Here is a 15,266-nt window from a genome sequence, read left to right as displayed (position 1 = left end):
TTATTCTATATTTGTGTATGCAGCTACAAATTTATAAGTATTATTGTGTTTACTGACATCAGAGAGACTAAATAACGTGGCTCTGTAGATGTCAAACTAAAGAGCAGGAAGACCAGAAGTATTTGATCAGACAGACCTGATATTCTGTACAGATACTGAAGGGGAACTGACTTTATATGAAGTGATGGTTTTGTTAGTTTGGGACTATTTTTGTGATATAATTTAGCATTCACACTCTCATGTGCTGTTGTCTAATTTTTTTATGTATCATATGAAGCATTAAGGCTTATTAACAAAAATAGAGCAAAAAATAATACTAATGTTTATAACTGTTGATTCATGTTTTCTTCCTATTTCTTATTTCAGTGTCTGTCATGATCCTGTCCTGAGTGCTGTGTTTTTGGGTTTTCATTCTGAGGGTTTGGGTTTGTAGCTGTTATTTAGTCTGTGTTTTGTTTCCATGTCTTAGTTCCCAGTCCGGTGTTTGTCTTAGTATTTACTTCTGGTCCTTGTACTTCAGTGTTGTTGTTTTGATCTGTACAGTATCTGTCTTATAGTGTTTTGGGTTCTGTCCTGTCTATTGCCCTGTGTCCAGTATCTGTTATGTAGTCAGTCTGTGTTTTGGGTTTCAGTCATGTCTGGTGTCTAGTTTACTCTGTGTGTTTGTGCTGGTTTGTCTGGTACTGTCTGTGTGTCTGGTTTTGTGGTTATGATCTGTTTAGTTATGATTTTGTTCATTTGGCTCTAGTCTGTGTAGCCTTTATTATTATTCATCCACATCTTTAAGTTCGAGGTTCGATTGTGGAAAATATTTTATTATAATACGTGCAAATAGATTTCTTTTCTTTAGACATGAAGTTTAGAAAGGCAGTCCCTTGGGAAACCTGAGACGCCCCCTGGGGAACCACGCCCCAGACAACAAAAGAGCGACACGCGACCTGCTCTTCCCTCTTCGCTCTTCTCTTCGCTGTTGGCTCTTCCACTCTGCTCGGCCCTCTGGACGCTTCGGCACGTGTGGCGTGCCTCGCCAGGCAACGCCCAGACTCGGCCAGCGAAACAAACAGGCCTTTTGTTCGCCTGAAGCTACACACGTGAAGTGCCGCGACATCGATCTGCCTTCAGTTTGTTTTATTTTCTTTATTTCTTTTGTTTGTTAAAGTTATCAGTCCGTTAAGTTACACTGGACTAATTCAGGAACGACCAAGTTCTATTTTAAGCCTTTTTCGTCGAGCCAACTTCACAGAGGTCAGACCAAGCCACGTGGTCTCGCCAACTGCAACGAAGGAAACCTGAAAACAGCCGAATTGCCAGACGGAGGAGGCGTTTTCAATCAGACACGGAAAACCCTGGAGAATCCCTAGCAAAAAGCCAGGATCGGCAGCTAGTGGGACCCGTGCAACAGGCCAAAAACAGGCTGTCGACAAGCAGTAAGACTCAACACACGTTCTGTGATCAGATGTCCATTTTAACTCCTAAAATCATAGCATTAGTTTACTTTCAGTAGTTCTTCTATGCCGTATGAGTCAAATGCTTCCCACAACCGAACTTCCAGGCTCATTGTTCAGCAAATGTTTATGTTCCCTGTATCCAACCATCTTTTTATCACCTTAGTTAGAGAATAAATTCACTGTAAAATAATCAAGAGCTGTGTGTGTTGCCTATTTATAGTTCCTGCCAAGAGAATTGACCCTTTAGTTATGAGACTGACTGACTGATTTAAGATAATTGAGCGATTAACAACTAACTGATCACTAGTAATAATTGTATAATTATTCAAACTACCTAGAGGTCCGGAGACTCTAGGATTATAATAACTCCGGTGGTGCCCTTAACGAGGAATTAAATTAAAATGATTTTATGAATCTTAAAAATTCATAATTGGGTATCAATTCTTAGAAATTTATTAAAATGCATAACTAATAAATTTAGGTCTGCTACAAATATCAACAACAGTTAACATAACTACTCAAACAGAGGCAAACGTAATCAGGTAACTAAAGATTTAATTGAACTTAATTAAATGCTTTGAGTCTTTGGAGACTGCAGTCCTTTGTCATTGAAAGTTTTGGCTGTCCTGGATTATGTCACACCTAGGTGATGTGGTAATAAAACAAACAATAAGGTCAGTTGCCACGGAAACATGTGTGGGGGGCCAGTTTTGATAGGCTGTTCATCCTTGATCCTTGTCACCCATGTTGCTCCCACCTTGCTCGTTAGTCCGTGTGTATATATACCTGGTGTTTCTGTTGAGTCTTTGTCTGGTCATTGCTGTGTGTAGACGAGCTGTCATGTGTAGCTCTGTGCCTGTCTCATCACTGTCTTGGATCTGCACCTGCTTGGATTATCTGTTTAATTTGGATTGTTTATTCTCTGGATGAATCTCAGCCACTCTGTCAGTAAGTGTGCTCGCCTCTTGTTTTGCCACAATAAACCCTTTTGAATCATACCTGCTGCCCTGCGTTTGGGTCCACCAACCTGCTTCATCACCACACACCCCTGACAGTTTCCTTGGTGGTCTGAGGCCGTATATCCCCAAGATAGACTTAGCATTTAAAGAAATATGTGACTCTGAGATCAGAATAGCAGAATTAGATGAAGCAATTAAGAGAATAGCAGTAGGGAAAGCACCAGGACAAGATGGCCTGACATCCAATTTTTACAAATTCTTTTGGGTTGGTTGACTTGAAAGAATTTGTATTGGAGGCTATAAAGGACATTTTGAGCAATAGGACACTTACACCTACAATGAAACAGGGACTAATAACTCTCATTCCCAAACAAGGCAAAGGTAAAAGATATTGATATTCTTCGCCCTATCAACTTATTGAACACTGACTACAAGCTGTTTTCTCATGTGATTGCTGACAGGTTGAGGAATGGCCTTGCTGATGTTATAAGTGATACTCAATCAGGCACTTAAGGATGATGGAATTATTGTGCTTTTGGACTTTTATAAGGCCTTCGATATGGTCGAACATAGATTTCTTTTAAAGACTTTGGAGTGGTTTGGGAATAAGTTTATTGACAATCAATCTTCTATATACAGACATCAATAGTTCAGTGTCTCTGCCATTTGGAACATCTAAGCACTTTGATATAAAAAGAGGCATTCGACAAGGTTGTCCAACATCGCCTTTGTTGTTATTGTAGCCGAATTACTAGCAATCCATGTAAAAAAAAATAGCCCGAATATCCAACCCCTAAATGTCATGGGAAATTTATTGGTAATAAGTCAATTGGCAGTTGACACCACACTTTTTTTAAAGAATGCAAGACAAGTTCCAGCAGCATTAAAAGCGATCTCTCTGTTTTCCAAAGCATCGGGTTTAAAGTTGAATATGAAAAAATGTGAAATTTTAACTATTCAAGACCATGCCACCATTAACGTGTATAATATCCAAGTAAAAAATGAAGTCAGATATTTAGGTATTGTAATTTCCAGAGATAAAAAGGTTAGAGAAACATCCAACATAGAAAATACCATTCAGAACAATAGAGCTATTCTTAACAGTTGGCTTCAAAGAGGCTTATCTGTTTTTGGACGCTTTTTACTTACTAAAATGCAAAGCTGGAAAGACTTACCTTTCCACCCTACTCATTGGATATACCCGACAAATAAGTTAAGGAGATCAATCAAGATAATTTCAATTTTATATGGAAAAATAAATCATTATGTAAATAAAAGCGATACAGTGAAATCTGCCAAAGAAGGGGGGTTAAATGCCACTGACTTTGACCCAATGAATGGTACCATCAAATTAAAATGGTTACAATTTTATTATAAAAGGCGATTGTTACTTCCCCGCTGTCTAAGGGTAGGAGAGACGTAAACATAAACCAGATGGGTTTTGGTATGGGTGGAAAGATTTATTAAACAGACTGTACAACAAAAAGTCAAACAGAAAATGGGCAAGCGGGTGCAGCTCACACAGAGTTCAATGTCAGGACCAGCGTGGGGGCAAACTACGTGGCAAATGGTAGTTGCCTCGACCCAGCAGCAGACCAGCCTATTTGACAGAGAAGGCATGAAGGCGGTCCTGCAGGCAGCTCGGCGATTGGAGGAGGGTTGGTGCGCCACTCCAATCAGGATCGTCGGATGTGGGAGGCTGGATCAGCCAGACTTCCCCGAAGACCAGCCAATATCATATACAAACATAACTTTACTCCTCACATAGTCCCAATATGGAATAACAGAAGTATATCAATTGAGAATCTTTTTTTATACAGTGAATGGATGGAAAACGGTGTCTAGTCGATTGTTCATTTATTAGATAATTGTGGTAATTTCATAGCAGATGATGTCTTCATTCGGAAATACAGTTTGATGTGCACTAAGAGGCAATTTAAAACTGTAATTAAGGAAATCCCACAAGCTCTGATCACTTTAGTAAAAGGTATGTTAACATACTCTGTGTTTATTCCTCAAGAGCCCATGTTAATCATAGATGCATGTAATTTCTTAGATAAAAATAAATGTAATCACTTCGATCTGCTTCACTTCACCACTCAAGAGAAAACATATCTTCCAGAAATTTACCAGCAATTGTATAGTGAAGATAAGAAAGAACCAGTTACCTTTCTTTTCCTGTCTTACATAAGGTAAAAGAAGTTCAATTCAAAGTGATGAATGATATTTATCAATGTAACAACTGCATCAGAGATTTAATATGGATGTGAATGTTTGTACTTTCTGTAACTTTGACGTTGAAACCGCAGAACATCTCTTCTTCTCTTGTTGTGTAACCCAGACCTTCTGGGATGCTTTCAAGTACTGGATCATGTACAACACACAAAATATCCCAATTTTAACATATGAATGTTAAATTTGGACTTCAAATGGAGAATAAAAGAACTGAATTTGGAATGAATAATTGATTTTAATGGAAATATACTTCATACACAATTGTCGATTTCTTAAAACATCCACCGTCTTTAATGCCTTTCTAAATGATATAATTCTGTATTAACAATCCTTGAAATGTTGCAAAACAAAAGTCCTACTTTTTCATGAATACTTATGCAAACTCATCTCCTAGTGTCTACTGCTGAGTCCCTTGGTTTCTTTTCCCTTTATTTATCCTTGTTTGCTCCTTTTATTTATTTATTTTGTTTTTTCTTGGAAAGTTATCAATATGGTACTCCATGTTCAATTCATGCTGTAAGATTGATTGAATATGAATGCAATGTGCCTTGTTGTATGTTTGATATGAATCTTAATAAAAAATTAATTACTAAAAACAAGGTTAAAAATCCCGGAAGTGTTCTTGACACGCCCATTTCACCCAGGATGCATCGGTTGGTAACTTGTGTGAACTTGATAGCAGAGATATCCCAGCATTCATTTCGGCATTCAAGCGTGCTTTTTTTATATATATATTTTTATGTATGAACAAATATACCGTTTTAAGTTAAAACCTACAATTAACCCGATTCTGAGCTTTTTGTTCTGAGGGATAAAATCTGGCCGTTATTATAATTAGAGCGATTTAGAGCAATGCAGGCAACCTCGGCGCTTGGGGTATTATGCAATACCAGCAACAACGCATAGTGTCAAACCGTCAGCTGCATTTCGTGTGCTCTTGCAAGTTCATTCTTCCAAGAACAACTAGCAAGAATGTTCTCCCCAAGAACACAAGTCCGTTCTTTGCATTCTTGGTTTTGAGACATTTCTGTTTTATTTTATTTTACCAAGGTCTCAATTATGTCCCCTAACCTATTAGATTTCATCTTCCACTTCATATTCATGCTTTTTGTAATTTGTTTGTTTGTTTAGCTGGAAACAAAGATTCTAGTCTACATCATGGGTGATGTTCTTTAGGTAAAATGTACTGTATATAATGAATTTAGCAGTCAAATTTGCTGGGAATAGTAGTCTAATCAAATCCTGCAGTATCATGCACCTGCAAGCAACTAGTAATGTCTAGTTGAATTATACCAGTTGTGTGCCAGTTATTTTGGCAGATCTTGGATCGGTTTGTTTGAATATAGTCCGTTTAATGCGAAATACTGATCTGGCGCCAGTTTAGATTACGTCTTGGTATCCGCACCCACAGATAACTTCAAGCAGGGACACCACAGTGGCTGCAAAATAGCTTTTTGAAATGTATGAATTAACATGTTTTTCTGCACGCACGATTTTTAGGGATTAAACATGTGCCATGTTGCCACTAATGTGGGAATAAATCCGGTTTAGAAGAAGGTGCGCACTGAGAAACCCATATGATTTTTTTGACAAGTGACCCCAACGGGGTTCTGTAGGCTAACGTTAACACTTTAGCTAACAGCTAAAGACGATTGCTAACACTAATTAAGTCTGTTCATTTTTGGAACTGTCATCAGCCATGTCTTGAAGTCCATGACACCACGTGGTTAAAACAGTTTTATTTAATTTTTTATTTTATTTTGAAGCTGCAACACTTCTAGATACAGTAGAAGTTAGCTTAGGCTAATGTCAATAGTTGGGTAAGTTAGCAGCTGTGCTATCTTAGCAGCCGACTAACAACTAGGCTGTAGTCATTTTGACACATCAACCAAATGTAACGTGATGCAGAAGCACTAAAATTAATAAAATGATACCGTAAACAGTGTGACTTCATTGCAAAACTAGAGGTTATAATGGGTTTCCCCCGCTTACCTGCTTTGAATAGTCCGCGTATCAGGTGAACTGTGTGCAATCTGGTGCGTCGCTAGTGAAGTCACAAGCGATGAAGGTGATGCGTGGTATTTGGACGCATCTGCTGTCCACCAAAGTTAATGGGAAGGATTTGCGTATCATATGCACGCAAAATTGGAGTTTGGCGTACACATTGCACGCAATTGGAAAGTGTAAAGCCGTGTTGAAAATAACACAGGAGAGTGAAGAAACTTTATAGTTTCTTGTCCAAAACTATAAAGTTGTTAAACTGATCATTTTTATACAAAAAGTGTGTTGTTGGTAATTTAGTTACCAATTATAAACACACAGGTCTTTTTAACAATTACTGTATGTACAACAGCATGCTGATTAGTAGAGCTGGTGATAAATCGATATTATGAACTTATTGCAGGTTTATTGGTGTAAAAGTTGTTTGAGAGAAGCTGAAGAACATAAATACCAAACAGGTTAGAGGTCATTTAGAAACCGTCTCTGAGTTTGTCCACCAGAGAGCACTTACAGGTTTAATGTTAAATAAATGTATTCTTGATCAGATTTGAAATAACAATTTTAAGTGGGTCAGAATTTTAGTGTAGGTGAACATAGAAATATGATCGACATGAGTTCAGACAGTAGAGGACAGTGCAGGTTTCTGATATAATCAATAATTTAATTAGCACCTGCAAAAACCTGAAAGTTTACTCTTTTAAAAATCTGGAATAATCTTTTAAAATCAGTACTAAAAGTGATCAAAACATCAGTTCATATTGGAGGGAATGTTTGAATTTAACAAATTATATTCTAATTAATTATTATAATAATAATAATATATATATATATATATATATATATATATATATATATATATATATATATATATATATATATATATAACTCAGCTTTTAATATGGTAATAACTGAAACTGATAGAAACTGAACTGAATGCCATAAGATATAATAAAATCCTGAATATTGGAAGTTAAACTTAAATATAATTCTTCAGTTTACATAAATTAAGATATATCAGAGTGAGGAACACAAGGGACTGGGTCGGATGTTTTTTGTTTTTTTTTATTTAAAAAACATTTATACTCAAATGTTGAATTTGGAAGGCAGATCTAGCTGCTTCTGGTGTCTTTCTACCGTTGCTCCATTGAGAGTGTTCCTACTTAAAGTATACTTGTGTGTTACAGCAACAGCTCAGCAGCTAACAAACAGGCTAAGAGTCATAAAAATCATCAACACACATCTTCCTACTCTGGAAGACATTTACGCCTGCTGACGCCTGCGGAAACCGTTCATGTTGTGTTTTGTTTATGTGTATTTTGAGCACAGTTTTAGGTAGTTCACCTGAATTTGGTTCAAAGTACCATGCAATGACAATAAAAATGAATAATCTTAAGTAATGACTCTGTACTTGCTCTGGCCGCCTGACGTGTCACCAGTATGCTCTGCTGTCTTTATGTTGTTCAAAAGCAAAACCATGCCGTCCACAAGATATAATGAAGTGTTTTCAGTCACTTCTGTCAGTAACTGCCTTTATTCTGACAAGTCAAATATTATTTTACATGATTAATCTAATGTCTAATTCAATTTGTTATTCTGAATAAGTCACTTTTATGTAAAGGTCATGAAGAACATTTCAGGGAAACACTGAATTTTATGTTGTCAGATTAACATAAAAACCACAGCAGCAAAAGTAAGACAGGAACAGAGAAAGAGACAAATGTGCCTTCAAATATCATTATATAGTTTATCTTGATCTCTTATGCACCGAGAAAACAGGATTTATCAGTACAATAAACCGTGAAAGAGCTAATTTTAAGTTGCTGATGAGATTCTTCTCACATCAGTTTTAAAACTATTTTCCAAGAGGGCAAAATATGTTTTAAAAAACCCTCTTACAACAAAAGTGATAATCACCAGCAGCTACTTCCTATGTTTTCAGTTTTCTTTCAAACTACGTGGATGAATAAATGCATATCCAGCCAAAGACTTCACACACATGCGAACAGGAAATAATGACAGCTAGATGAAAAGAGCTCATGTCTGGATAGAAAAAGGGATTGTCACACTCCTCTTTATTTGTGGGGAAGAAGTATTGTCTTTAAATGCATGAGTTGTAACATTATAAAAACATTTGTGTAGAGAAAGTCGCGGCCCAAAGCACTGACAGTTTCTGACAGTCACTCCAGAGCAGGGGATGGTCTGTACGTCTGTCCATCTGTATGTGTTACTGTCTGCACATAAATCTGTCTATCATGCCCCCTTTTTGTCCTTTACTTGTATATTGTTCAATTATTTTTAATTATTTTTTACAGACAGACACTACTGATAAAATGTGCTTCACTACAAACACACAGGATGGGAAATATTTGGCTACAGTTGAGGTTGCAGACGAGAGACATAGACATATTGGTCAGGAAGCTAAAAGAAGGGTGACGAAGAGAAACCATGAACTATATTTACTTCATCTTTATTTCAATCCACAGTGGATCTTTGCCACGTTAAAAATATGTGCTATCCAAATAAGTATGTAGACCCATGATCAGACGTAATGTTTAAACATGTTCATAATTACTAATTAATTCAAATTAGAGGCTGACATTTTCAGGAATGGGAGCTCTTTTCATTACAGGACAGGAGTATTTGTGTGTGACTTGGATGGGACAAGAGATAAAATCCGCTCCCATCACCCTCCACTTTAAATACAAGGACAGATGACCGTGCTGTTAACACACAAGTGTCTGTAGGTAAAAACATCTGTCTATGTAAATCTTTTTTTTCACATTTCTTATGTCAATCTGTTCCATGATACCTTTTCTTTATTTTTCATTTGGTTAGATTTAAAGCAGGATGTATAAGAACACAAAATCATCACAATCAATCACGTATAGTTTCTATGTAAATTCTATGTTTTTCTTGAGACAGTTTATTTCAAAATTTATGTCTTTTGTTTTATGTGAATGTGCCCTGATTTTAAAGGTTGGTAAAATATTTGGGATAGTCCTGCTGTAGTGATTGATCACATGTTGGTTGACAGGTCAATAAAGTATCCAATATAATATGTTGCCCTTAATTTGTGTTTTTTTGACTGCACAGTAATGTGAATATATCCTGATTTTTAACTTTTCATAGAGAGACTTAATGAAGCGTCTCCGAGTGCAGATGTTCTGAGAACAGAAAGAATAAAATCAGTTGGGGAAACGTCTGGCACAGAGAAAGCTGTGTATGTTTTTACTTGACATGATGACATGCTGATGGTTTAAGAGTCCTTTCCCAGGGCAAACATACAAAACAAAAGAACAATAAAAGACATCTGCATCCCCACAAACTACAGAGGATCTGATCTGTAGCTGCAGTGACCTCTGACCTCCCAGAAACTTAACTTAATACAAGATCTGAGCAGCTGAAGGTTCAGGTCAATGTTGATAACATATTAGACGATAATGGTAAGTTTTTAGAGCATACTGCTTTTCTGAACAAATATACTCTAAACTGCACTCAGAAAGAATATAAAAAGATGTAAAGCAATACCACTACCATTACTACAGCTAATCCAAAACACATTACTGTATGCAAGAATAAGACCGCTACCAACCTTACCCAATCTTGTAATTAATGAATGTCACATACATGATAAAAAATGTAATAACAAACATATTTGTACTTTTTTTGTAATCCAAGCTTTTTTCTGATTATGACAGAGGGCTGTGTGTACAGGTTCCAAATATGGATACCTTATCCATAGATAAACCACATTTCAAATTCCAAATGGCCCATTTCCCCTAAAATCAAAGAAACTCATTTTAAAATAATTTACAAAATCTATCCGGTTGCAGACTTTCTTAAAAAAAGGTTCAAATTTGAAGTAGATCCCTGTATATTTTGTGAGGCTGCTGAGGAGACTCTGGAACACATGTTCTTTTCCTGTCCCTTGTCCAAAACCTTTTGGTCTGATTTACATAATTGGCTGTCACTTAAGATTGATAATATTCCATCTTTTAATTTGTCACACATCCTCTTTTATATGGACAATGTAGATCCGCCTTTGTCTGATCTGGTGAATGTGATTGTCCTCATGGGTAAATATCATATCCATTGTAGTAAGTGGAAATCTTCTAAGCCTTCTTTTTTGTGGTTCATAAATAATTTTAAGTTGTTCTTTTCATCACTGAAGAATGTTAAATCTAGTATAATTGCAAGAAAGATGTATAGAGATATATCCAAGCAATTACTGTTCTAACAATCTCCCCATATTGCTGCACCGAAATGAGACCTTATTTTTTTTTCTATAGCCTTTTCACTAACTGGTACCCCCATTCCCTTTCTGTTTATTTATTTTCATTTATTTCCTGTGTTTGTAAGACTGGTTTTTGATTTGTACCAAGTGATCTAATTTTTTTTGTTCCCCATACGAGAGTGTTGTTAAATGTGTTATAACAATAAAAACAATAAAAAATAATAATAAAAAAGGTTCAGGTCAAAGCTGAGCCAGCAAAATAAAGCCCACTGTCCTCTAACAAAGGCTAAATGTTTACTTTCACTTTCGTTATCGACTTTAGGGGGTCAGATTCACAGAGTCATGTGACTTTGATGCTCAGCCTAAATTCCCATTGGCTCAGATGCAGGTTGAAGTCAGCGCCCCTTCTCCTCTTACCCTCATTTCACCCTTAGTGCTCGAACTGGCGAGACAGCAGTTCACAAAGCTTTCCATCAAATGTTTTGAGGCGACAGGTCACAATGAAGATCCTGGTTTTCCTGGCTTTCCTGGTATTAGTGGGCCCACATGGCGCAGCCGCAGGTGAGTTAACAACTTTGTAGAGTTGGTTGATTGTAAAAGAAAAGTCCTTTACAGAAATGATAATGGTCTCGCGTGACATTATATAATCAGAAATTGAAGCCACTACTAAGCATCCTGAAGAAGAAAGACCCCAGAAACTGCAACAAGGCGCGGAGCTGCTGCCTCACTGCAGAGGGGCGAGGACTTCTAGTGGCTCCATCTACAGTGGGCGCTTTTTTCACACTTACATTTTCTCAAAAAAAAAAAATAAGCGAGGAAAAAGGAAATACAGCAGACAGTGTGACAGCCTACAAGGAGCTCAATCACTGTATTTTTAAGTGAACTGCACCAGTGCACGCGGTTATTTGGTCCGCGCCCGCGTTCGTTCAGCCCAAAGGAAAGAAACGCAAGAGGAGCTGGGCCTCTATTAAGTGGGCAGCCTATACTGAGTCTGTGGAGTCAGAAACAATATAAATAGGCTACGGAATCCACGCTGGTGCTGTTTGCTGCAGGAGAGGACAACCTCTGCAGAAGACTCAGATGTGGTCTGAATCTGACTTATTATGGTAGTCAAGACACACAAACACACTTTATTCAAAAAAGTCAACCAAACTATAAAAAACATGATCAGATTGGGTCCAAGGACGACCCCTTTGTAACCGGAGAGAACCGTGGGTCTGGGGCAGCTACACCCTCTGTCCCTTTACTTTAATATTTTATTTCAGTATAAATAGATTTTCAATACAAAGTCATTGCAAATATTTAAGTAATGAGTTTCTGGAGCAACATATTTTTCTATAAATATAAGTGTTTTTGTACGTTGTCCCTGTTTCTCTAAATAAAACTCGACTCTGTGTGCAGGAAAATAACTTTGTTCAGTGATTTATAAAACTGATATTAAAACTGAAATCATGAACTTTTTCTTACAGCGACTCACTCTCTGAAGTATTTCTACACTGCGTCTTCTGGAGTCCCAAACTTCCCAGAGTTTGTGATTGTTGGGTTGGTTGATGAAGTTCAGATGTTTCACTATGACAGTAACACCAGGAGAGCAGAACCCAAACAGGACTGGATGAGCAGAGTCACAGCAGGTGATCCTCAGTACTGGGAGAGGGAGACTCAGAGCTCTCAGGGTGCACAGCAGGTCTTCAAAGCCAACATTGAAATTGCAAAGCAGCGCTTCAACCAAACTGGAGGTTTGTCCATGTCTTAACCCTCCAAAAGCTGTCTCTACCTACCTTTTTTGTCCCCATTGTGACACAAGTCCCCATCAGTTAGTGTGTATTCAGGTCCCAACAGAGATATAACATGACACACCACACTCCAACAGCGGGAGGTGTAGATCCTCTGTTCTGGTGTCTGTGGATCAGTGTGTCTCTGTGGTGAAGATGTGATATCAGCTGATGATAGATGAGCTGTGATCTCACTCTGTTTACTGGTGTGTCTCTTTCAGGTGCACACATTAACCAGAGGATGTACGGCTGTGAGTGGGACGATGAGACTGGAGAGCTTAATGGGTTTAATCAGTATGGTTATGATGGAGAAGACTTCATAGCATTTGACCTGAAGACAGAGACATGGATCGCTCCAACACCACAGGCTGTCATCACCAAACACAAATGGGATAATAACAGAGCTTTGACAACACAGAGAAAAAACTACCTGACCCAGATTTGTCCTGACTGGCTGAAGAGGTATTTGGCCTATGGGAGGAGCTCTCTGCTGAGAAAAGGTAGAATCACATGACCTGATGTAGTTTCATGGACACAACGATGTTTTAAAAAAAACAGTACAATTATTCAAATTACACATTTAAGTTGATCTTTATCATGTTTGTGGTTTTCCTTCTCCTCTCTCTTTCTAACCCTACACTGTATATATCTGCTGAAGAACAGACCGCTTTAGAAATAAATTTTAAAAATATTAAAATAAAATATATAAAATGGCAAACGTGTGTGTGCGTGCGCACGCCCGCCATAGGTCAGTAGTATGTAGAAGTAATTTTATGTTTAGGATCAATAAAGAAACAACAATATAATAATATAATAGTATATTATAAATAATATTATATAATAATATAATATAATATAAAATCAAGTATCAAATGTGAAATGTAAAAAATGTTTAAAACAAACAAACTAAACCCATGAAGTATGTATGGTTCATGGGTTGCTTTTTCAAAGGAACAATTACTAAAATCAAACAATGAAAACAATATAATTTTTTTTTAAGTGATTGTAAAATTCAATTGATCTTTTCTGTATTTTTAGTTTTTCTCTGCACCTGCAGGATGCTCTTACAGAACTCGGTATGGAAAGATTGCTGTGTTTACTGTCAGGGACCAGGTCTGACAGAATCTCTGCAGGAGATTAAGGTTCTGCTGCAAACCTTCTTTAGTAGGTGAAAGCAACACTAAGGCCCCATCCACACTACTGCATTTTCGAATTAAAACAGAGATCTTTTGCTACCTTTGCACCTCCCGTCCAGTCTAAAACGGCGAAAATGAAGACCTAAAACGGAGAATTTTGGAAACGCTGTCGACCCCGTTTTGCGTGTCGAAACTCCAGAGGCCGTTTTAGTGAAGACGGGAAATAATGTAGGATTTTAGAAACGATGACGCTCACGGCACATTTGCTTTTTAGTCAAACCATGTTTATCTCTTTCTGTTTCTCACTGTCTTTCTCACCTCTCCTCCACTTCTCTCTTTTCTCTCCAGAGCTTCCCTCAGTGTCTCTCCTCCAGAAGACTCCCTCCTCTCCAGTCAGCTGCCACGCTACAGGTTTCTACCCTGACAGAGCCCTGATGTTCTGGAGGAAAGATGGAGAGGAGCTTCATGAGGACGTGGACCTCGGAGAGATCCTCCCCAACAACGATGGATCCTTCCAGATGAGTGTTGACCTGAATCCTCCAACTGAAGACTGGGAGAAGTACGAATGTGTGTTTCAGCTCTCTGGTGTGAAGAACGACATCATCACCAAACTGGACAAAGTGAAGATCAGAACCAATGAAGGTAAGACTGGAATCAAGTGTGATGGAGACACAAATACATTTTGTTCTGTAATCAATTATTTATTCTTTATCTTTTATTATTTAAATTTTTATTGATTTTATTAACATTTTCTAATGCTGACTACATGAGTAAGTAAGATTATGGATTAGTAACATTTGTGTAGAGAAATGTATGGCCCAAAGGTTTCACCCCAGCTGGTGTAGTTGAACTAGTGTTGCCTTGTCTTGATTTATTTTGTTCTGTGTTTGTAGACATGAAGACCTCATCTGACACTACAGGACCAGGTCTGTCTGTCTAGTTTAAATTATTTTACTTTTTCTTCTCTTCAGAGTTATTTCAGGAGCATTGACTGATCTGTGTTTGTGTGTAAGAAGCTCTCTGACTCTCTTTCTGCTACAGTTTGATTTCTTTTGTTCATTTCGAAGTTGCACTGAGGTGAAATATTCTTTCATGGAAACAATCTTGTTTTTATATCGCCAGTCCTGATAGTTGCTCTATTCTGTGCCCAGACCTGTTTGTAGGGCAAACCTCAACAAATTTACTCACCATAACATCAGTGAAACCAAACTTGTTGCTCATCCCCATAAACTACAGAGGATCTGATCTGTAGCTCCCAGAAAATTACACATTATTCAAGATCTGAGCAGCTGAAGGTTTAATACTCCTTTCAGATGCAACCAAAGCTGAGATACTAAAACAAAGCCTGCCTTCCTCTAACACAGAGTAAAATTTTACTTTCACTTTCGGTAATACCCTCAGCGGGTCAGATTCACAGAGTCATGTGACTTTGATGCTCAGTCTAAACTCCCATTGGCTCAGATGGAGGTTGACGTCGGCGC

The 15,266-nt window shown here is 37.6% G+C and overlaps 1 protein-coding gene across 1 annotated transcript; it reads left to right on the top strand.

The window, feature by feature from the left end:
• Positions 1-11,291: 11,291 nt before the first annotated feature.
• Positions 11,292-14,711, top strand: LOC119907866 (major histocompatibility complex class I-related gene protein-like; the record flags this gene model as incomplete). The annotated part of the gene is given in 5 exon segments (XM_038725556.1): positions 11,292-11,438; positions 12,347-12,613; positions 12,871-13,149; positions 14,134-14,427; positions 14,679-14,711. Coding segments are annotated over 5 exon segments (934 nt in total), but the record flags the coding sequence as incomplete, so codon positions are not given.
• Positions 14,712-15,266: the final 555 nt, after the last annotated feature.

This window comes from Micropterus salmoides, unplaced genomic scaffold, assembly GCF_014851395.1.
Source record: "Micropterus salmoides isolate LMB-PRFRI ecotype aquatic unplaced genomic scaffold, ASM1485139v1 Ms_hic_scaffold_17, whole genome shotgun sequence".
Taxonomy (NCBI): domain Eukaryota; kingdom Metazoa; phylum Chordata; class Actinopteri; order Centrarchiformes; family Centrarchidae; genus Micropterus; species Micropterus salmoides.
Note: the sequence above shows the minus strand (reverse complement) of the source record. Positions and strands in the feature narration are given on the sequence as shown.